This window comes from Erythranthe guttata, chromosome 2, assembly GCF_056151865.1.
Source record: "Erythranthe guttata isolate IM_541 chromosome 2, IM_541, whole genome shotgun sequence".
Classification (NCBI taxonomy): domain Eukaryota; kingdom Viridiplantae; phylum Streptophyta; class Magnoliopsida; order Lamiales; family Phrymaceae; genus Erythranthe; species Erythranthe guttata.
In genome coordinates this window covers 12,836,663-12,861,539 of record NC_142534.1, presented here as the reverse complement: position 1 = coordinate 12,861,539, position 24,877 = coordinate 12,836,663, and the positions used below count along the sequence as shown (strand labels likewise).

At 33.1% G+C, this 24,877-nt stretch overlaps 3 protein-coding genes and 1 long non-coding RNA gene across 4 annotated transcripts; 2 read left to right on the top strand and 2 right to left on the bottom strand.

The window, feature by feature from the left end:
- Positions 1 to 1,971: 1,971 nt before the first annotated feature.
- LOC148772377 (uncharacterized) lies at positions 1,972 to 2,697 on the top strand. The gene has a single exon (XM_088815013.1). The coding sequence runs from the start codon at positions 1,972 to 1,974 to the stop codon at positions 2,695 to 2,697; it is 726 nt and encodes a 241-aa protein (XP_088671139.1).
- Positions 2,698 to 10,651: 7,954 nt separating this feature from the next.
- Positions 10,652 to 11,617, bottom strand: LOC105969688 (zinc finger protein 3). Its single transcript, XM_012994461.2, has one exon. It carries the CDS (start codon positions 11,615 to 11,617, stop codon positions 10,652 to 10,654), a length of 966 nt encoding a protein of 321 aa, XP_012849915.2.
- A 2,523-nt stretch (positions 11,618 to 14,140) lies between these two features.
- LOC148772376 (uncharacterized) lies at positions 14,141 to 15,730 on the top strand. Its single transcript, XR_016030093.1, has 2 exons — positions 14,141 to 14,317; positions 15,212 to 15,730. It is a non-coding gene; the product is annotated as an uncharacterized LOC148772376 (long non-coding RNA).
- Positions 15,731 to 16,321: 591 nt separating this feature from the next.
- Positions 16,322 to 19,188, bottom strand: LOC105969707 (uncharacterized). Its single transcript, XM_012994481.2, has 8 exons — positions 18,918 to 19,188; positions 18,138 to 18,183; positions 18,003 to 18,048; positions 17,574 to 17,669; positions 17,401 to 17,454; positions 17,265 to 17,330; positions 16,833 to 16,911; positions 16,322 to 16,754 (listed from the first exon to the last, which is right to left on the bottom strand). The coding sequence occupies exons 1-8, from the start codon at positions 19,077 to 19,079 to the stop codon at positions 16,677 to 16,679; spliced, it is 627 nt and encodes a 208-aa protein (XP_012849935.1). The 5' UTR covers positions 19,080 to 19,188; the 3' UTR covers positions 16,322 to 16,676.
- Between the last annotated feature and the right edge of the window lie 5,689 nt (positions 19,189 to 24,877).

Sequence of the window (24,877 nt, the reverse complement as noted above, 5' to 3'; positions counted from 1 at the left end):
CTCCCTGTTCTATTCCTTTCGAAATATTGGCATTTTTTGGGCTCTAGTATTACCTCGTGTGTGTTGGATTTCCTTAATAAAAAAATCTTGAACCCCGCTCTAAACTTTACCTTTATTGTTTTAATTCCTAAAGTCAACAAACCAGAGAGGATTACGGATTATCGGCCTATTAGCCTTTGCAACGTAATTTATAAAATTGGATCTAAAGCTATTGCCAACCGACTCAAAAGAATTCTCAATGACATCATCTCTCCCACCCAATCTGCCTTTGTCCCGAAACGGCTTATTACCGATAATGTCTTAGTTGCCTACGAAGTGAACCATTTTATCAAAACAAACCCTAGTAGTCGCATGAATTATATGGCAGTAAAGCTTGACATTAGCAAAGCTTACGATCGGATCGAATGGATATTTTTGAGGAAAATCCTTAACCGTCTTGGTTTCTTGGCCGATTTTGTTGATTTGATTATGCTTTGTGTATCAACCGCCTCTTATTCTTATTTTTTTAATGGTGCGCAGTTTGGCTCACTTTCACCCTCTAGAGGTCTTCGACAGGGCGATCCCCTTTCCCCATATCTGTTCATTTGTTGTGCAGATGTTTTAACCGCGATGGTTCATCAAGCCGTGGCCAGGGGCGAAATTATTGGAGTCAAAGTCGCCCAACGGCACCCACAATTTCTATTCTCTGCTTTGCGGACGACACCCTCCTTTTTTGCCGAGCGGATGATGAGAACTCTCGGGCAGTGAAGAGCATCTTGGACCAATATGCTCGCATTTCCGGACAAGAGATTAATTATGAGAAGTCCACTATGTGTTTCAGCCCGTCCACACAGCATGAGGTAATGGAATCGATTCATAACTTATTAGGTTTCCGTGTGGTAGAGAGACACGATAAGTATCTAGGTATGCCGGCCTCACTAGGGAAATCTCGAAAGGAAATTTTCCAATTTCTAAGAGACCGACTTTGGGCTAAAATCTGAGGATGGGGGGAGAAGAAACTTTCACAAACGGGAAAAGAGGTGTTGATAAAGGCGGTTCTACAAGCAATCCCCTCCTATATCATGGGCTGCTTCGAGCTGCCAGTGGGTTTGCTCGACGATCTTGAAATGGCTATCCGTAGATTTTGGTGGGGAGGAGTTTCGAGTAAGAGCATGGCTTGGGTGTCATGGATGAAAATGTGTACCTCGAAATCGATTGGTGGGATGGGCTCCGTGATTTGAGGAGTTTTAACTACGCGATGCCGGCTAAACAAGTGTGGAGAGTGCTATCGAAACCGGATCTGCTTCTTTCCCAAATTCTCAAGGCTCGGTACTTTCCTCATTCTGATATTCTCCGGGCAGATATCGGTGTTCGTCCATCGGCAACGTGGAGGAGCATGTTCAGAACTCGGAAATTTCTTCTACAAGGAATCCGCATACGAATTGGCGATGGGACTTCCACTTCCATTTGGGCTGATCCATGGATTTGCGAGGACGGGAATTTCAAAGTTTTAATGAAGAGACCGATTACGAGTAGTTTCCCAGATCGAGTGTCAGATTTAATTGACCAACACACCCAATTGTGGAACACTGAGTTGGTTGACGAGGTCTTTTGGCCGGTGGATCGGGACAGAATCTTGGGGGTACAATCGGCTCCAGTAACGCGAATGACCGTTGGATCTGGCATTACTCCAAATCTGGCCATTTTACAGTGCGTACGTGCTATCACAACATTGTCACGAACCTACTATCTTCGAGAGGAACCAGCAGGGCAGAAGGAGCAGCACAAAGTGGAGTGTCTAGCTGGAATTGGAAGTCTATATGGGAGCTTCGTCCTCCTCCAAGAATTCGAAAATTCTTATGGAGGGCATGCTCAGAGATCCTACCCACAAATGGAGAGCTTGTCCGCCGAAAAGTGGCCCACTCCCCAAGATGCATGAGATGTTGAGCTGAGGTGGAAAATATTATGCATGTTATTCAAAGTTGTTGCAATATGGGGAAGGTGTGGAGCTCTTCTCCTTTCAACCTGAAGCTTCTACATCATCACTCCTCGATGCGACGTTGGATTGAATATGTACGAAGCAAACTTGACGACCATAACTTCAGACTTGCAATGACCGTAGTCTGGAAGGCGTGGGAGTCACGGAACAAATCCATGCACGGCGAGGAGAGTATGGCAGCAACAGACTTCACTAGCTGGTGCACGGCGCATTTACTTGAATTTGACCAGACTTGCTTCATGAAGGAGAATACAAATCGAACTTCTTTCCCGACAACATGGTCACCTCCTCCCACAGGGACGGTAAAAGTTAATTTCGATGCATCGGTTCCTATTGGGGAGAATTTTTATTCGGTTTCAACGATAGCAAGAGACGGGAACGGGGAATGCGTTTGGTGGGCTGTTAGACGATTTTTGGGCCAGCCCAAACCGGTGGAATGTGAGGCACATGCAGCCCTTGTAGCAATATCCTGGGCTCGAACGAAAGGTTGGAACTCGATAGTGTTGGAAGGGGACTGTTTACAAGTTATTAATGCACTCCGAGCGGGAGAATCATCATTGGCATCGTACGGTGCATACATTGAAGATTGTTTAATATTTTTATCTAGAAGTTTTTCATCCTGCTATTTTTCTTTTATTAAACGTTGTGGGAATCAGTTGGCTCATTTGTTGGCCAAGAACTTTGGAACTACCTGTACTGAAGGATTGACCCTTCCTTAATCTTTGGCTATCTATGCCTAATATAATATTCTTCTTCTCAAAAAAAAAGATTAGAAAGGTACTTCTGGCCAAATTACCCCATTGTTTTCTTTATGCAGAGAGATGTTTATTCTGCAGAAACATTTAATAGTTTTACTCATGTTACTGATGAATGTCTGGGCACTTGAAAAATGAAAATATAAATCTTCCAAAATTCAATTCATTGAGACCAAGACCCCTTGCTAGTGGTGAAAATATGCAATAAATTTCCAATTTTTAATTTCCTGTTGTATTACCCTTTAATTTGTGTTAGTATGTTACTCATGCTACTGTTAGCATGCTACTTTTATTATGTTGTTGTTGTTCACATTTTTCTTGTCAAATAACTTGTCACGTGAATATTTGTTTGTGAGCAGCAATAGTAAGAATGCTACTGTTAGTGAAAACAGTTTTGGTGATGGTATATTACATCTACTGGTTGCGTACTTAATTACATTTGAGGAAATGTTGTAGAATTTACAATTGTTGAGTTCGAACAGGAAATGACTGAAATTAAATCTAATCGATTGATAATTTTGCAGTTTTATTTCGTTTTAACACAATTCAAAACATTACAGGACACTACTATTTGGCCGACACGAACGGTGTCCTCGACGGTCGAATCGTCGATATGACTAGGACTTCTGCGGAGACTAAAACATGCCTAGGCGAGTTGGGCCACTGGCGGTTTTGAGCACGATACGCGCAGTGCACATAAGAAAGTGTTGGATGCCCTATGCCCATTATTCTAAGGTGTCGAAGGTACGATCACCGTCGCTAAAACCGTTTGCAATAGCCCAACCGACCTCGACATAATTTTTGGATTCAATGAGTCCGAAAAGGGGGTTATGGTTCGTATGATCCTCGAAGGTCGCTACTTCGGGTAGCTAGAATACCATCCACTCACAAGGCGACAAAGGAATTTTCCGTACTCGCATCTTGCGGCGTTATTTGCATTTAAGACATTTCATTTCTTCTTTAGTTTAACTTTGTGGTGGACATTATAGTAGTCCACTTGTGTCTCACAAATATAAATTTTCTGTAATATGTCAAATTATATTTCGTAAATTTTCTACAAATATTTTGTAAAGTTTCTGCTAGTTTGGAGCTACTATGCCTAATATCGCTGAAAAAAATTATGTTATTTTGGAGCTACTGCTCAATTTTAAAGCTTCATAGTTTGTAGCAAATAGAAGATATAGATAACGACATCTAACTGTTATATTAATGTTCATTTTTCCAATACATAAACACAAATTGTAAGTTACAATACAATAGAATAAAACAATAATGAAGTAAACGTTTATTTGGGAAGTAAAGCAAATTCGTAGCTCGGGCATTCGGGTGTTTCAAATTCATCGTAATTGACCTTCCTCTTTTCATTATCTTCAGCAACATCACCCGCTTTCATGTTGAAAATAGAATTAATCTCCTTCCATCTTGGTTCGCCTTCATTACAATACGCGGTTTTTTTCGTTCTTAACCTCCAACAAAATTTGACGGATGATTTTATAATTATAGGAAAATGGAGGGATGATTTTATAATTATAGGAAAATGGGGTGCTGTCTAAAGGAAAGAATGAGTAACCTCCAACAAAATTTGAGGGGTGATTTTATAATTACAGGAAAATGGGGTGTTGTCTAAAGGAAAGAATGAGTGCTGCAAGCAATATTATAAAAATTGATAGGTCTATAAAATAATAATAAAAAGGCTTGCAAGGGGTGGTAATGTAATTATCCGAAAATATTAGGACTGATATTATAATTACAGGAAAATAGGAGGAAAGAATGGGTGCTGCAAGCAATATTTTAAAAATTGACAGGTGTATAATATAATAATAATAAAAAGACTTGCAAGGGGTGGTAGTGTAATTAACCAAATTATCCCACCCAATCCTCCCAACCATTCATGAGTTTGGCTCATCCGGATTCAATCCCACATATTGTATCCAACCCACCAAACCGAAGATCCCATCCATATTTTACTAATCCATACAGTGTAATTTCAAAATGAAACCCCAATCCCATCCCAACCCATCCCTCCAACCAAAAAGGGCCTGTGGGGTTATTTTAGTCCTTTACAAAAATCAGGACCATGTGTGGACTTATTGGTAAATGGGTTTTTTGTCTGGATCTCTTTATAAATAAGTACCCCTTGATGGGCTTATTTGCAAAGACCCATTATTTTATACGGGTAATTGTCTTATCTAGACTAATCCTATCTTGACAACCAAACAAGACCTTGTAGGTAATAGTAAGAGTTTTTATTGCATTTAGCAATATTTTGACTCCAACTACGAGAAAAACGAGTTTTAACAACTTGATTTTAACAAGACAGTCAATTCGTGTTGTGATAGGTTATTTTTAACAAAATGCGTTTAATGAGTCTTGTTGTTGGTGCCAAACAAAATTATTTAACATCAGCCATATTTTGTGCGTTGTTAACGTAGTATACTCAGTGTTCTAAAAATTGGCTGAGGCGGCCGATTAATCGGCCTCCGAGGCGGAGGCCGTCCCAAACCTTTAGGATTTTAGTATAAAGGTTTGAAAAATAATTTTTTTGCTTGTGAGGCGGTTTTAGGTGGTTTGAGGAGATCAAACCTCTAAGGCGGATCAAACTCGGTATAAATAATCGGCGAAAAATTGGTTTTTTTTTAATTCAGAAACAACGCCGAAACAAGACAGAGAAAAGGGAGGAGATTTTCAAGCTCAAACATGGGCCAAAAGAAAATTAGGGTGCATTTGGATGGAGGGTTTTGGGGGAGGGATTTCAAATCCGTAATAACAAATCCCTCGGACTTGTTTGGATTGAGGGATTTGGAGATGGATTTCAAATCCTCACCCCTCCTTTTTAGTTGATTTTGGAGCAATAGTGATGGATTTCAAATGCCTCCAAAATTGGAGTCATTTCAAATCCATTCCCCAAATTAAATCCCTCCATCCAAATGGACCCTTAGAGAAAAGAACAAGCAGACTTCCAGGATTTCGACGACTCCTGCAATAGATAATCATCCTTATGTTGTTGTTGTAGAGCTTAGAATAAGAGGAAGTATCAGGTATTTCGGAATTTATTTTTGTTGATATATTTTTTTATCTCAAACTATTGATTTTGTTTTCTTTCAAAAGTAATAGAAGCAAATTAAAAAACAAGGACGATCACTCAGCAGGACTATATTATATGTGAACATTAATACTCATTACTTGTCTACATGTTTTCCATGGCTATGACATTATTTTATCAACAAGTAGATTAAATTCGCTTAAGTAGAAAAAACGTAATTAATGACAATAAAGAAGAAAAATAAAATCATAGTCTTCAAAAAATACAATCAGAATATAACATCTAGTAAGAGTTTTTTTGGCATTTAGTCCTCTTGTGTTGAATTGAATTGCTAAAATACAATTCTTGTTATATGTATTAGCAATATTTTTACATGAAATGCTTTTTGGGGATTGAAAATTGCTATTTGCAACTCATACCCTAAAAAGCTTTCTCTCTCTAAAAAAAATCAAAAAATCAAAAAATTCAAAAAATTCGAATTGAAGCCAAATCAAGCCAAATTCATCGAAATTTTGAGAAATTTTCAACTCCTAAATATTTTAATTGCATTGGGTAGGAAATTTTAATTGTAATTGCATGTTAAACAACCCTAAAAATCGGATTTTAGGGCTATTTTTCGGTGAAAATTGCGCACAGTGAACGCCCAAACCGGGCGTCCACCAGCATTTTTCACGCCCGGTTTGGGCGTGCAAAATACCGGTGAACGCCCGGTTTGGGCATTCGGTTACAGTATGGGCGCCCGGTTTGGGCGCCCGGTCTGGGCGTTCAGCAGTTTTTTTTTTTTTTTTTTTTTTTAATTTCAATTTACTCAATTCAATATTTTTTTTATAATTTCAATTTTACTTATTTAATATCTTTTTTTTTATAATGTCAATTTTACTTATTTCAATATTTTTTTATAATTTCAATTTTACTTATTTAATATCTTTTTTTTATAATTTCAATTTTACTTATTTCAAATTAATTTTTTTTATAATTTCAATTTTAGTTATTTCAAAATCTTTTTTTTACAATTTCAATTTTACTTATTTCAATATCTTTTTTTTATAATTTCAATTTTACTTATTTCAATATTTTTTTTATAATTTCAATTTTACTTATTTAAATATATCTTATATTTGGATTTGTCAATACCATAAAAATACTAAGTTCGACATAATAAAACATTAAGTTCGACATAATAAAGTACTAAGTTTGTCAATTTTACTCATTTCAATAAAGTACTAAGTTTGACATAATAAAGTACTAAAATTTGACATAAAAAATACTATAATGCAATAAATCCGATAAAACTGAACTAATCAAAAACCATTTAGAATATCCCACGCTTGACGTCTACATCGTATTGTGTTGATTTTCCTGAAAAAGGCGTAAAAAAATAAAAAGCAAAAAAACATGGGGGGGGGGGGGGGGGGGGGGGGGGCGAACGCCCAGGCCGGGCGCCGAAAGCTTTTTTTGCACGCCCGGTTTGGGCGTGGGTTGATGGTTTACACGCCCAACTTGGGCGTGTAAAACAGTTTCGGGCGCCCGGGTTGGGCTTTCGCCCTTTCTGCAGATTTTTCGAACGAAATATCGAAATTTTTACCTCGTTGTGATGTGTATCACAATCTTCATCCGATGAGTTCATTTGTGCTCATATATCACTTCAACAAAGATGATTTTAGGTCAAATTAGTGACGAGAATGATTTTTTCTAGAGAGAGAAACAAAAATAAGAATGAGTTGCAAATAGCAATTTTAGGAACCCAAAAAATAAGTCCCTATTTTGACTCATAATGCATTTTCGCACAAACCGGTTGTTTGTACCAATCGTTTTTTCCCATGCCTGCGTTGATTGTGACAAAATGGGAGTTGGGTCTTATGAGCGCATTCAATTATGCATTTTCAAAAGCGTACCATATGTTATGTTTGTATCATATCTGCAAAACTGTTGAGTTCAATGCAACCAAGTACATGGGAGGAATTTAGAATTTTCGTCGCAATCTCTAATGACGAAAAATATTTTTCCAAAATCATAGGAAAATTTGGAATTTTCGAACTTTCGAATTTCGGAATGCAAAATTTTGTTTCAAAATCTTGTTTTTCTTTTAGTCAAAATTGGTCGAATTCGGAAATTTTGTTTTAATTTCCACCTGCATACAATGCAATTTTATTATATCCCACAGGAAAAAAAAATAAAAAAAAAATTCAATTCAACATAACTCTCTTTAGGTAAATTTGTAGATTTTAGGTAGGGGTGGCTAGAACTAATACAAAAAATTTCTTACTTCAATACAAAAAAAATAATTAGATAATTAATAGTTAATGACATAAATACTCTTACTGAAAATCAAAACCAAAAATACATTACACAAATCTCATACATGTCGAAAATAAATAGTTTTTTTAAGCAGTGGTTTTTCAACACATACATGTCGAAATTTCTCAAAATTTCGACATGTATGTGTCAAATTTGGTTTTTTTTTTTTTTTAAATACAATTTTCGACAAGTTGGTGTCGAAAATTGACCAAAAATTCGACCTGTATATGTCGAAAACTGTAGGCGAATTTCCAAAGGAAAAAAAACTACAAAACCGACTTTGAAGCTCAAAAAAACATGAATACATACTTTAATGGATTCTCCTTCCATGTAAACCACCATTTTATAAGTTTTGTCAGGTTTCGATTTTTTTGAATTTTGAGATTTTCTGGAAGGTTTGTAAGAAGATAAGAAGAGAAGGTTTGGGTTTAGGGGAGAAGAAGAGAGCTTTTTAATTTTTTTAATTATTGGTATTGAAGTGAGGAAAAAAAATATTCTTTTGTATAAATTGTATTTGTGATATTTTAGTATTTGCTATTAAAAAAATTACTTGTGGCATTAATCTAAGCAAAAAATATAAAAGTTTCTATAAAATATGGTATCAAACTTGGTGGCAATGAAGTGATAAGATTTTGGTATTAGTTTTAGCCACCCCTTTTAGGTAGACACGACCTCGGACTCGGCTGGCCATTTCGCTGAAATCATGAACATTAACCAGTTAAGGCCAAGGTACAATACAACCCTCTTGGTCGAAAATACGTGGGTCCGGGTCCACAGTTAACTGACGGTAAATATCACTTTCAAACTAAATATATAACATAACTTAAACCAATGTTTTGAAACCCATACTGGACCGGTCGGTTCGACCGGTTCAACTGCGAGCTGGTGTATTGTCCGGCCCGGTTAGCCCTATAATCCCAAAAATTACAAAAAACCGATTTAATTGTTAAAAACCGGTTTTTTTGCCGGTCCGACCGTAAACCCGTAAATCAGCTAAAAACAGGTGTTTTGGCTGAACCCACGCGTTTTTAATTAATTCAAGAAAAGGCTCAAACGACGTTGTTTTAATGCACAGAGGAAAAAAAACCCTCTAAAAAAGGGAAGTTGGAACGTGTGTTTATGTTTCCATGTTTCACAAGAATTCTATTGTGATTTGATTTATGCCTGAATACGACAACAACCGAAGTCGTTTAAAAGAAAAAAAATAGATAACAATTTATATTGCTAACTGTAGTTTTATGTTTAACTCATACGAATATTTGATATTATAGGCTAACTTTACGTAATCTTTTGCCTAAATTATATCATATAAATTAAATAAAAATAAAACCCGGTTGGACCCCAATTGTACCGGTCCAATCGTGTCCCAATAGCTTGATCGGGTCAATATTTGGTCCGGTTTTCAGAACACTGACTTAAACACTTGAAATATCACACTTTAACTTTGAATTAAATTCAAAATCCGTATTACAATTGAGCTTCAAATTCAAAACAAGTAACTAGAAAATATCAAAACTAATGAATATTGATGATTGATGAATGAATATATACATAAAAAAAGTACAAACTTGCAAACATAAATAATAAAACGGAATCATTCACTTCCGTTCGAATTGAAGCGCTAGCTCCGTTCCTTTTGTCCTCGCAGTTTTGATCTCGTGTACTTCTTCAAAACAACTTAGTCCAATATCCGTAGAATTAAAATATGATAAATCACCTTCAGTCGGTTTTTGTTTCGAAGTCGAATCCATGTTGAATTATATATATGTGTGTCAAGTGCTTTTTTTTCTCGATGTGTATTTTCAAAGTATCGTAATCGACCCCAGTTTGGAATTCGTAAGTTTTCTGTACAAAATAAAACATTAAACAAATGTTAGTATTATATATTCAATTTCATTATAAACTTAAAACAAATATCAAAAAAATTAGGATAAATTACGGTCAACCCTAAAGTAAGGTCAAATTACAAAAACCCCTTCATTTTAGGTAATTAGAACTATGAATTTTATTACAAATCTACCCTTATGATGCCATATTGAATATAATCTTCTAGAGTTCATGGAACGTTCTCTAGTTAGTGAACACGTGTTCACATTAGAACCGACGAATTCAAATTCAATTGAAAAAAAAAAACACAAATGCAAAAACCGGCGTTTTATGTTTCTAGCAAAATAACTTAGGGCCTTTATGATAAAATATATTTCTTTTATTTTTTAATGATTATATGATCCACAGTATTAAATTAGTCATCTCCCTAAGTTATGGCATCATCTAAATATTAAATGAAATATGTAGACGAAGTTACATGTCTCATGATACGACATAATTCCATAATAAATGGAGTAACCATGTTTGAAATTTCAAAATTACAAGATTCCTATTAAAACTTTTCCTAATTAATTTATAACAAAATAATAATGTTAATCATTCCTTCAATTAATCATTCATTACCAAAAAAAAAAAAAAAAACACTTAAAAATGAATTAAATAATGGAATTGAATAACAATGTAAATTATAATTAGAAAAAACAGAAAGAAAAAAAAATAAAGCAAATTAAAGGGACAATAACAATGAAATTAAAGCCTAAGATTCAAATCGAGTCCGGAAGCATCCGTTTGTTCGTTGCCGCCGTCGTTTGCCAATCGCAGCCCTCGACTGTTCTTGACTTCATTAGGCTTGCTCCTCACTACATTACATGTATCATTATCAATCCTAATAGGGTTATTAGGGTTAACTCCTAACCCTAATCCAAATCCACTACCACTATTTTGATGTGTCTGAAAATTATCCATCCTTAATCTGTCGTACGATGTTGAAGGCGACGGGCTGATTAAATAAGCCCTCGCCAGCTTTTCGTGCCCGTATCGGTAGCCGTTGTTGTACGGATGATAAGCGTGCGGTTTGTGAATCATGGATTCCGTCCTAACGCCGAGTAATGACGACGACGATGGTGACCTGTTGTAAGGGCTCGAGTAATAGGGTAGTTGTTGGTAGGCTGCGTAGGGCCCACCGGGGTGGTGGTGGTAGTACGGGTACCCATAGGGCGGCGGCGGAAGCGGTGGAGCTCCGGGGCTGCCGGACATCTCCGCCATGCCGTTGCGGTGCTTGGCTTGTGCTCTCTCTTGTTTGTGGGCGTTTTGGTGGCCGCCCAACGCTTGAGAAGTCGAAAACCCTCGTTTGCAGAAGTTGCAAGTGAAGGTTTTCGGCTCCGCGGCGGGCTTCCCGGGGTTGCCGCCGCCCTCGTTGGACGACTCGCTCGCGATATTCGAAGAGTTGTTGTTGTTGTTGCTGTTGAAGAGGTTGAGCTCAATTTTCTTCGAATTAGGGTTTTTCCCTTCCTCTTCGTTCGCGACAGTGAGATCTAGAACGACGCGGAGCTTCGTTTCGGATTCGTCTTTTTCGACGATTTTCTCTTTATTCTTGCTGCTGTCGACGTCGTCTTTGATCGGAGATTCTTCCGATGTGGCGGAGATGTTCGAGGCTTCGGAGTGTGACGACGACGGCTCGACTACGGTGGTGGTGGTTGCTCTTTCTTGTTCCATAGCTACAAAATTATTTTAAAAAGGAGCTTCTTCTTGCAAAGAAAGATTTTTCTTCTGCTTACGTTTGTTTGTACGAGGATTAAGAGAGGGTTTGTGTGGGGGTTAAATAATGAGGAGGAATTAATGATGGATCCCATAATTATGGAAAAATATCTCCAATCTACCTTCATTGCATGGCGTTATATTTTTATGGCAATTTTGGAATATTTATTTATTATTTTTGGAAATTTCTTAATTAACAACCAATAACTGGAGTCTATATGTCTTTAATCCCTAAAATAAAATAAAATTAACCCAAATCAATAAGTAATTAAACCTACTTGAGGATTCTGACATGTACTATGATTTGGGGTTTTGAATCGAAATTACCTTGTACATATATTTATTTTATTTATTTAATTAATTATTTATTTAGGGTTTCTGTCCAAATACAGTGTATATATTTATTTATATATGGATTTATTTACTTTTTAGTTTTAATTAATATCTTTATCATAATTAAAAGATTGGATTGGCGGTTCCATTTTTTCTTTTTCTTTCTGTGAAGAATATATTCATTTTTCTTGACTTGAAAAAATTATTTTCTATAAAAAGAAATGTGAAGAAGAGAAAAAAATTAAAAGATATTCCAAATTTAAATTAGAAAAAATGAATCTGACATGGAAAAGAATTTCAGAGTCAAAAAGGATTAAACAATATACTATAACTAAAACAGGACTTGGGTTTTAAATTAAGTTTAAGTTAGAAGCAGATTTTATTGAATGGCTTGAGATTTCATATATGCCACTTAATTACGATAATCTCCCTAAACTAAGGTCAAATTAAAAAAAAAAAAAAAAAAAAAAAAAAAAAAAAAAAAAAACATATTTATCAGTAATTACTAAAGAAACCCTCAAATTTGTTGTCATCTTATATTGCCCTCCCCTCACGATGTGAATTTTTTCAACAAAATCTTGTTTATTACATGGAATATTCCTCAAAACTTCAATTTTACCCTCGTGGATAATTGTAATAATATTATTTCATGAGGGGCTGATTGTAATTTTTCTTTTAAAATAAATATGTCCGTTTTGTAATAACCGTCGTGTGTGAGGAGTTCTTACTATAATATTAGGGGGTCAATTGTGATCTTTTGAAAAGTATTTGACAGTATTACAAATGTAGTATAAATTATTTTGATATACTACATCTTTCTCCGTTGTCTTTTTCCCTTTTTCTTTTATGTTTTGTCGTCGTAAGGTTCTTCATGGCTCCTCCGAACCTACACCCGGTGAATATAATCGGGTGTGGAATAAGCTAACATGTGTCTTAAATTAATGTTTTTTTATAATTAAGGGGCTATTATAAATAAGCATATCATGGATTACTTATTCATAAAGATGACCATTTCAAAATTTATTTTACAAAAAAATCCAGATAAAAGTTTAGATGTGTGTAAAAGACTAAAATATGTCATCATATTTTTATATGCTCCAATTTCATCCAGTTACCCAATTTAATCTCAATTTGGCCATAAATTTCACCAATTATTCAATTTTGACTGTCACCGTCGGTCTCCGATATTGACTTTTTTCTTTATGTTTTTTTTTTCCTGCTGCCGTGGCCGCTGACCGACAGTCACCACGGGTCTCCGGTGCGTTGACCAATGTGATGGATTGTGCAGATAACAGGAGAAGTTGAATCGCAAACACAAACAGCAAACAAAGTCTCAAATTAACAACCGGTGTCTCCAAATAGCAAACGACCGATACAATTTATTAGCTAGAGTTTTGTATTTTCTGAAATCGATTTTGCAGAAGGGGTTGATTTTCAAATTTGGAGAGGAATTGATTTTGAATCCGTTGAGGAGAAAAACATGGTATTAAAATTTCTATAAAAAGTACTATTATTTTGGGATTTGTATTTTCCATATTTTGTTAGGGGTATTTTAGACTCAATAAAAATAATAAACTTAGCAAAAAAAAAGAATTAGTAGTTGTATTAATACACATAAAGTCTCATAGGAGGACACCCTCTTTTATTGAGTAAAGCATGCCAGAAGGACATTGTTAGATAGAAACAAACCTAGAGGAGTTTTTACTGACTACAGATACCCGAGGGACTTTTTTGATAATTCGCCCATACCTTAGGGGCTTGTGGCAATTTATAATTAATTTTTTTATTAAAATTAAGTTTATTATAGACTTTACATTAGATTGGATTCTAGTGTACGATGTAAATGCGTAGCGCGTGGGTTATTGCATACGATACCCATATAAAAATACTCCTCCGTTCTAAATTAAGGAAAATTAGAGAAAACCTCCTACCTAGAAAATATAGTTAAGGAAACATCCATTTTAAAAATAATTAGAGAAAACCTCTTAGTTAATATTCTACGTTATTCCGCCGTTTCTCTTCTTCTCCGCGTTTCTCTCTTCTCTTCTTCTCTGTTTTCTCTCTTCTCTGTTTTCTTCTCTTTTTTTCTTTTTTTTCTCCTGCAATATAATCTTCTCCTCGTCGCTGCCGTCGCCGCCATTGGAAGATGGAGAAAGAAATAAGAGGAATCACTCGTCATCAGCGTGTGGAGAAGAAACACACTTCTTTCTCAACAGCATGTTCCACCCCGTCGACCTGTGGAGGAAGAAGATGAGGAACAAGCTGTTGAGAAAGAAGAAGAAACACTCGTCGTCGGAGGAGAATCAACGGAAATTGTTGATGAAGGTATATTTTTTTCTTTTTTACTTTTACTATTTTTATAGTGTTGGTTTTGTTATGTGCTCAAAAAAAATTAAAAAAAAAAAATTTTAAAAATTAAAAAGAAAATTAAAAAGAATTTAATAAATAATAATAAATTAATAAAAAAAATTTAAAAAAAAAAAGAAAAAAAAAAAGAAAGACACGGCTGATGGATCATGGGGATAGTGTGTAAGGTGAAGGGACATAAATGGAAAAATGGGTGGCTGAAATTTGAAGTGGGTTTTTATCAAATAGTGCAAAATAGTTTGGGTCTTTCCCTATTAAAATAAGTATTGAGGGGTTATATCAAAGAGCCCCTCCAAATTAACTGTCATTTTGGGGTGTTTTTTTGTTCCATATTATCTGTCACTTTATAATTTCAATGATGCATTTATTATTGTTTTATCAAGTATGCCCTTATTAGTTATTACTCTTAATTAGTTCAGATATAATTAATTACATGGGTATTTTCGTCATATTATATGTCTTTTCCTAAAATCTATATATATTTATTAATTTTCTTAATATGTGCGCAACAACCTAAAACGTCAATTATTTTGGAACGGAAGAAGTACCTAATTGACGCTTATCCCGAAAAAAAATATGATCATAGGCTCATAGCCTGTGTAAAATTTTAGATTACGTCACTACATCCTTTGTGATCTTAGACAATGACTTAATTTAAAATGACAAAAACACCTGGGTGGTTTAGCAATTAATAAAGTATATTTAATTTATAAATATTATGGATATCTTTATTTTGTATTTTTTTAAACTTTATTCTTAATTTGATTATATCAAATTTTATAACATAGTAATTTTGAATTTTAACATTATGTTTTTCTTTACTGTTTTTTCTTTCTTTCTCTTTTTTTAAAGCAAAGAGCCATAGAAAGTGTCAACGACTCAAAAGTGGCCTGGATAGTAAATAAAAGGAATCAATAACTGAAACATTTAATGAAGGCGCCAATCCGATTGTTGCATGCAAAAATATTCAGTTTTTTGCCCCATACAAATCAGATTATCATATTTTTGCCCCAAAAACGGACTCTCTCCGATTTTATTCCCTTGAAATCAAAATTTCAACCTCTCTCAACTCCAACTTTTCGATTTTGACAAGTAATCGACGGATTTCTTCCGATAAAGTTGGCCCAAAACGAAAGATTATCAACATGGATTATCAGGAATCATCTGCCAAGATATAAATTCCGTCAAAACTCTTTTTTTTTTTTGGTTTTTTTGTCGCGAGTTCAACAGGGATCTATCCGAACTCGAACCACCGAGTTCGGATAGATCCGTGTTGAACTCTCTGTTTGTTTGTACATTGCTAAAAAAAATTCGTTTCCTAATCTACAAGACGAGAGGATAAATTTGGTGCAAAATTTACCTTTGATCGGCTAATTCGTGATGATTTCGGTGGTTTGTTTGAAGGGACGTAAGTAGAGTAAAGAGAGATGAGAGAGTGAAATTTTTCGAGACAAAATTATAAATATTTTCACCTGCAATAACTAAAAGCCGCCTGCAATTAAACACCCTCAATCAATAAGGTATCATGTGGAAAATAAAGCAAACGCCCAAGTCAAAAAACGCGCCAAAACTATTAGTGCTATTAAAACGGACAAAACAGAGAGCCCAGAAAGCAAAAGTGAGACACATCGAAAGGTTTTTTACTAGTCTTGTGAGATTGATCTGAGTTAAACATACACTAAAACATTAATTTTTTTTTTTTTTTTTCTTTTGGAATTTTTTAGTAATTTTATTTATTTCAATTTTAAACAAACGAATCCCAAAAATTATATATTTAATATAAATCACTTAGAAAAGGCATCATCTTAATCTTCTTAAAAATTACTGTTGACTTCATAATTCTTAAATAACCAAAAAATAAAAAACGACTCACTTCCACACACTGACAAGTTAATTATATAACAATTAAAGGCTAGAAGATTATGAAGGTATATTCCTCAAAACTCTATTAAGAGACTATTCTTTTTATGCAGAGACTTCAGTTTTCACTTCCCAACTTGTTCATTATGTTACATAACCTTGTTTGTATCATCAACCTGTAATAATCCGAATTTACAAGGTTTTAAGCAAATTAATAAAAAATAAAAATAAAAAATCATTTACTCGTTCAGTCACGATTTATGTAGCCTACAAACCTAACCAAAAAGTGAAGCCAAAATTTTCTATCAATCCACGACATCTCGCTCGTTTCCTACCGAGTATCACAGTCAGCCTTTTCAAGATAAACACCGTGCAAAAATCCACTCTTTCCAGCATTATTTATATCGTGTAGGATTATGATTGAATTGACCTAGCAAAGAAAGGGGGTGAAAATAATTCATGCCGAAAGTAAAGTCACCACAACAAACATCAAGAATGCCAACCCAAAACAGAGCCCAGCTATCGTCGCAAATGCCTGTAAACATTATAAACATGATACTTAGTACGGAATCACAACGCACGATAAGAAAAAATTCGTGATCGATTTACGTACCTTTCCTTGGGACTTAAACCCAAACTTGAGAGTGAACCATGATAATCCTCTATCCACAAATGGTGCAAGAGCAAGAGCCCTGCCACAAATAAGCCCGACTCTCGTATTTCAATTTTATTTTATTTTATTTTATATAGGCAGTGTTTCCAAATCAGTAAACTAGAAAAGGAGAGCATTATTTGCTAAATTAATGACATATGAAGAAAAAAAAAATCTCAGCATACAGAAAATTGTAAGCCTCTATAAATTTATTCATATTTACGAATATATAACATATATTTATAATTTTTTTAATGAATCTGTATATCTATTAAGATATTAATTTTACAACTTATCTATATATATACATTAAACTGGAATCAACAATAAAATTTGTGATAAACCGAAACTAACCCCTATTTAAGATGTTAAAAATATGGTTGGGCGGCTCACCCTCCAGCTCGTATGATCTTAGTTACTTGGCTCCCTGCCCACACCATGGCCATGACTTTAAGAAACCTGCAAATAAGATTAACTTCTCATTAATTACAATTGAGCCCTTAAAATGCAAATTAGTTAATTATTCAACCTTTCAACAGCTGCCAAATAACCCATTCTCCCAGGTGAAGGAGCGACATAGAACCTATCAAGAAAGTTCAGATAATGTAAGTATAATTGTAACATCAAACGGTTCTATGGTTTATTTTGTCAATTTTTTATTTTTATTTTTTTCTAGTAAATAAAGTTAAGTAAATCACTCACCAAACAACAAGAAATGTCGTAAGATAGTAAGCAGTATTTAGTAGGCCGTAGGACAAAATTCCCGAGACACCATATCTCTTCAGTTTGGTCAATATCCTGAAAAGTTCAGCAAACAAGAATGCGATATTTCATAATTAGCATTAGAAAGAAAAAGTTGATCGTTCTCTTCCGAAAAATAAATTTTATCACACACAAACACAAGAGTTAGTGTCAACATGTTAATCTCGTTTTCGAGGTTTAGCAATTAAAGAAATATTATCGATCAGCAGAAAGCATAGTTTCCATACACTTCATATCATATAGATACAGAAATCATGCACATGCAGTAAAATCAACTTAGCCCATAAAAAGCAGGTACAGTGGCATAGTTGAAAAGCAGGTACAGTGGCATAGTCTACGGCAATACTTTGCAAGGTAAGTAGAACGTACTCCTTCAATGAGTTTGCTTGAAAGAATTTGTCCTTGCCATTTGAACCTAACACAAACAGATTCGAAAGTTTCAAGAAAATTCTGTAATAAACTGGTTATAGAAAACGTAACTGCTATTTAATCGTCAATAGATACCCTGTTTCTCCTCCGAACTGCTGTCGAAATCTGATGACTCTGGCCTCTATAATTCACGAAAGACACATGTTAGAAGGACATACTATTGGTTCTACCGCAATGCGAATTCATGCATCCAACTAAAATTAGCAATGTTTTTCCACAAATTGGTGACAGAAAGTATTTTTAACACAGATGAAATCAGATAATTTACGACAAAATTGCGACGAATAATTTGTGCCACCTATGGTGCACTAGTCACGTCTAACAAGCGGAATCTCGGCAAACAATCACAAACACCGCTGTTTGGCACAATACCGAAGAGGCTGTGATAAGGACATATGATAGGACAATGTAATGTACCGCACGAAATGGATTTAATGAGATCGAGAAAGACGTAAACATGGTTGGTTGACAAAAACCAGTTCTTCGTTGTCAACCGTAAGACATCAACCAATTGGACTAATTCCATAAATTCCACTAGTTGTGTTTAATCAGAACTAGTAAATTAACATGCGATCATTGATCAAGAATCTACAGCGTTTGAATATTGTTTGGAAGAAGGGAGCATCTTTCTCTCTCTAAATTCTATTTTTCCATATGTTCAGTAACAAAAAAAATGAAAATACACCAAGGCGTACATTTCAAAACAAAATTGATGCTGAATATTATCGCAGTGTCATAATAAAACTTTGAGGGCATCATCAATTTGCCAACAAAATCCACAACCCTAGAGAGGAGAGAATAATAGCGCGCGCGCACACACACACACAGAAAAAAAGGGGAGGAAGAAACACTAACATGAGTGTTGCTGGAATTAGCGAAGGATAGCCGGAGAAGACGGGTTTTGGCGGCGGCGGGGCGGCGGAAGAATGGAGCTGAGGGTATGGGCAGATGAGGTGCGGGGGGGCCAATGTCGACGAAGAGAGAAGTAGCAGTAATGGAGGAGAGAGAAATGCTCATTGTTGATTCTTCTACGGGAACTAGTTATCTTCAAAATTCCATTTTCTGTGTGAATTTTGGGGACCAAATTTTCAAATTCCTCAAAAATCTGAATTTCTTTTTTTTTTTTTTTTTACGCACTGGTTAATGTTAATAGATGAAACTAAAAATTGAATATCTGAATTCCGCCGATTTTATTTTGAAACATTACAATTGAGATCATGTTTTTTAAATTCTGAAATTCCATTTTTTTTCCACTTGATTTCTTTAAATTTCTTGTGTTTCCCTTTTTTTTTTTATTATTATTATTATTTTTTTTTTTTTTTTTTTTTTGTAATGAATAGTATGGTGTGAATATCTTCATTGTAAGGCGTCTCCAACAGTTGCTTTAAAATTGGTTGTCTATATATATAATTTAACACATAAATAGCGTTATGCAACACCATTTTCTAATATATACTCCAACAACATTATTTATAATTTACACAATAATTATATTCTATTATTGTCATATTTTAATTTTGAATTAGTCCATTTGCACATTAAAATACAAATATTTTAATTTTAACCTCAAATAGATACATATATGTAGTTAAATTATTTTATAAGAATTTATTTGGAATAAAAACATTTTGGCTTAAAACAAAATGTAGTTAAATAGATACCAAATTGTATAAACTCCTTCGGGATTAAATTTTCTTCATTTATTTATAATTGAATTAATTCGGTAGTTTTGCAGTTGAATATTTAGTAGATTTAGAGATTTAAAGGGATGAGTTGTGATTATTTTATGATTTTTTATTTGGGATAATTTGATGTAGGTCCTTCTATATTATAATTTACTAGTAATTGTACCCGTGCGATGCACGGGACAACAAATTGCATTGTTTTGATGTTGTAAGAATATAAACAAACGTTTGATGTATCGTATGATCAAAATTCTATTATACTGGAACATTATTAAGTATACTACACACAAAAAAAAGGAAATAACTTTACTATTGAATAATTTTCCAAATGAATTGAATCAGCTAATACCAGTAGATTGAAAATTTGAACCAGGAAAAAAATCATCAACTATGTCTTTCATGTTGAGCTTAAAAGTAATTAGATTTAATAACTTAGTTAACATAATCAAAACTAAACTATCGACAACATAAAAGGCCATCTATACATCTTGCATCGGAACTAAGCCCTTCTCCACTGCCTCATTTTCAGGCTGTTTTGCCACTGGAATTAACAATTGGAAAATTAAGAAACAAAAATAAATATAACAATAAATTAAATATCGCATACAAACAGTAAGTCTTGAAGGTCGACTTCCAATAGCTTGTGGCTCCGCTCATTTTTGGTTAATTCTCTCAAATCATCCATTTCAATAACATGTCCAATAACATATAAAATGAAATAATTGTTATACATAAATTTTGAAAACTTTGGTATAAATTAATGAAACACATAATTTAACAAAATGAAATTACCGATAAGCCATGATGGAAAAAGATGTAAACTAATTGCCACACAGTCAATAGGATGAAGAAGATAAAAAAACAAAATCTAAAGTCGGGTTACCAAAAGAAGAAGCCTTAGGTAGGGAAGAAATAAAATTCAAATGTTGCAGACATTATGTAAAACGATGTCACAAAATTCGCTAGGGATGAAAATCAGATTTATTTACCCTTTTCTGTAAAAATCGAAAATCAGATTATTATAAATAATATCTAGGAGAATTTGATGAAAATCGATAATAATATTTAAAATAATATTTAGGAGATAAAAATTTGATAAAAAAAATAAAAAAATAATATTTAAAAGATAAAAATATGATAAAAATCGAAAATAAAATTTAAAATAATAGTTAGAAGATAAAAATTTGATAAAAATCGAAAATAATATTTCAAATAATGTTAATGAGATAAAAGTTAATAAAATACGAAAATAGTAATTAGAATAATATTTAGGAGATAAAATATGATTAAAATCAAAATTATTATTTAAAATAATATTTAGGAGATTAAATTTGATAAAAATCGAAAATAATGTTTTGGAGACAATAATCTGATAAAAAAACAAAATTAATATTTAGGAGATAAAAAAACTAATAAAAACATGATAAAACTCGAAAGAAATATTTAAAATATTATTTAGGAGATATAACTTTGATAAAATTCGAAAATAATATTTAGGAGAAAAAAATCTGCTAAAAGTTGAAAATTATATTTAAAATTATAGTTAGGAGATATAAAATTGATAAAATTAAAAAAATATTATTTATAATAATATTTAGGAGATAAAAATTTGATAAAAATAAAAAATAATATTTAGGAGACAAAAATCTGATAAAAATAAAAAATAATATTTAGGGGATACAAATATGATAAAATTCGAAAATAATATTTAAAAAAATATTAAGGAGATAAAAATTTGATAAAAATTGAAAAAAAATTACAAATATGACATTAGGGTTTCTTAGGGTTGCCCTAGCGTTTCTTTCTTTATATGTAAGATATCTAGGAGATAAAAAAATGATGAAAATCGATAATAATATTTAAAATAATATTTAGGAGATAAAAATTTGATAAAAAATCAAAAAATAATATTTAGGAGATAAAAATCTGATAAAAATCGAAAATAAAATTTAATAATAGTTAGGAGATAAAAATCGAAAATAATATTTCAAATAATGTTAATGAGATAAAAGTTGATAAAATACGAAAATAATAATTAGAATAATATTTAGGAGATAAAATATGATTAAAATCAAAATTATTATTTAAAATAATATTTAGCAGATAAAAATTTAATAAAAATAAAAAATAATATATAGGAGACAATAATCTGATAAAAAACAAAATTAATATTTAGGAGATAAAAAACTAATAAAAACATGATAAAACTCGAAAAAAATATTTAAAATATTATTTAGGAGATATAACTTTGATAAAATTCGAAAATAATATTTAGGAGATAAAAATCTGCTAAAAGTTGAAAATTATATTTAAAATTATAGTTAGGAGATATAAAATTGATAAAATTATAAAAATATTATTTATAATAATATTTAGGAGATAAAAATTTGATAAAAATAAAAAATAATATTTAGGAGACAAAAATCTGATAAAAATAAAAAATAATATTTAGGGGATACAAATATGATAAAATTCGAAAATAATATTTAAAATAATATTAAGGAGATAAAAATTTGATAATAATTGAAAAAAAATTACAAATATGACATTAGGGTTTCTTAGGGTTGCCCTAGCGTTTCTTTCTTTTATATATAAGATGTGTGTAAACCCAAATCAAAATTTAATGTTTTTACTAAATTAATAATATTTATTATGGCAAAAATACCCTTAATTAAATCAAATCAAATCCCCAAAAATCTCTCTATCAACACAAATTCCCAAACATCTCTCTTCCAAATATTAACTAAAAGAAATAAATTAATTAATAACAAAAATATACAATTTATTTTACAAACTTATACTCTAAAAACGCCTCCGCAGCCTCACCACCGCATATGATCCGAGAACTGCGACGCCTATGACTCCGCGAACTGCAAATAGCAAACTGAAAATTAGATTTTATATTACTGAATTGCAAACAACAAAATACCTATAATTTTGCCAAATGCAAACAGCAAACTGAAAAAACAAAATCCATAAATTTGTATTACTGAATTACAAACAAAAAATTACCTAGGACTTCGTCAAATGCAAACATCAAACTGAAGAAAATCATTCAGCAAAACTTGCATTATTGAATTGCAAGCAATAAACTACCTATGACTTGGCCAAATTGCAAACAGCAAACTAAAAAAAATTTAAAAAAAAAATCAGCATCATTAAAAACATCAACCCAAAAAATTGTTTTATGGAACAATTTGCAAACAACAAAAACATTAAACAAAATGTTTGTAAAATGTAACTTAAGACATACCTTGCAAATTGTAAACCAGAGGAATCGAATCTCAACATCAAACGCAATTCTTCAAACATCAAACGAAGTTAAACCAATCTGCAAACGGAAATTGCTAACAACAAAAATGATGGGAAGGTTCTACATACGGGAGACACAATGTGATTTTGGCTATGATTTTGGATTGCTGAAATTTTTGTTGTCCTCTTTAATTCTTCCGCCAAGAAATCATCTCATAATCTAAAAAATCCCTATTTTTTTCCTTCTCTATAATATTTTTTTATCAAAAAAGTAAAGAAAAAAAAAACAGAGAAGCTCGAGAGAGGAAGAAAGGCGTGAGACACAGAGGGAGAGAAAGAGATGAGAGATTAAATATAAGGTGAGAGAAACGTGAGATTGGAGAGAGAAAATATATAAAATTTGTTTTTTTATTAATTGAGGGTGATTATGTCTATACACTAATTATTTTATTTTATTTATATTATTTTTTTAGTCAAATGACCTATGCCTATATTCATCTAGCAATTAGGATCCCTACCTATATAAGTCCAAAATAAGGTGTCTAGCAAATTTCCCTTTTTTTTATTTTTACGCACTAGTTAAATTTTACTTTTAGTTTCTCAATTTTAAGAAACCAAATTTAGAATTTTACAAATTTTGCATTTTTGCATTTCGTTGTTGGAGCTCTATTTTAGAGTTCAAATTGTGTAAAAAATGTAAATAATAGACTTGCATATCACTGTTGGAGTTGCCCTAAATGTTGATTATGTCTATCCTTTCATTTTTTTTTCTTTTTTTTTCTTTTTAGGAGGAAACGCAAATTCATTTATTAGGCGAAATCCGCCAACTCCAAAAGAATAACAGTTCTTTCATAATTTCATTACAAGCAAGAGAAGTAGGAGCAAAAGCGTTTGCTAGTCGGTTGCATAGGAGACCTAAGTCAAGATGACAAAGAAAATGAAAAAATGCAAACATACTCAAAGCAATGTCAGTGTCCGTCTGAGTTGAAGAGCACAAAGTTAGGTATGAATGACGAAGAAGTTGGGTGGGTGCTAATTTTAGAGTAAGTGACAAACGAGTCAACTTGTGGTTGTGGTATTTCCGTATTCTTGTAATGACTATTTAATTTGTATTAAAGAAATTCATCTTTTGGCAATATATATTTTTGTTATCACATGCAAATGCATAGATCTAACGAGTTACTCTATTATTTTGAATTGGTCAAGTAGAATAGATGAGTTACATCAATAATGAGGATACAAACATTTCTCTTTAGAAACTTGCACCTAGTGTATGTATAATGCATCTTATCAGTCTTCGATGATGTGACATTGGTATACTTGAGTAGGTACTCACATAGATGAGTTCACTGAACTCCTCACCCTAAAAATCTCTAAGTGGTTCATAATTATCGAGTATGGAAGTTTCTATGATATAATTGCACAACATTAATCCTTAACACTCAAGCATCACCAGGGATTCACTAAAGAACTAGATGTGTCGTGACTTGTCCCTCAGTCGAAGATAGTTCCAAGGGCCAATGATCGCACAATACAAAATCTAGTATGAAGTTTTTGTATTGTGGGATACAAGCATTTGATTAATCATGGATGTTTCTGTCTATTCTGATGGTTTATAATCCACGAAGTCTCTGATTCTGATAGCGGGGTGATTAGTGAAATAAGTTTCTCCAAACTAGGGATGACGATGGGGCGGGTACTGGAAAACCCACACCCGCCCCACTAGCAAAATTTTGCACCCATACTCTCTCCGTACCCGTTGCGGGTTTTATTTTTTATTAAACCCGCCCCCGCCCCCGCCCCCGTATAAAACCTGCCCGTACCCACCCCACCCCGATCCATAACTAAAGATGGCCTTTCTATACCACCCCTAGAGTC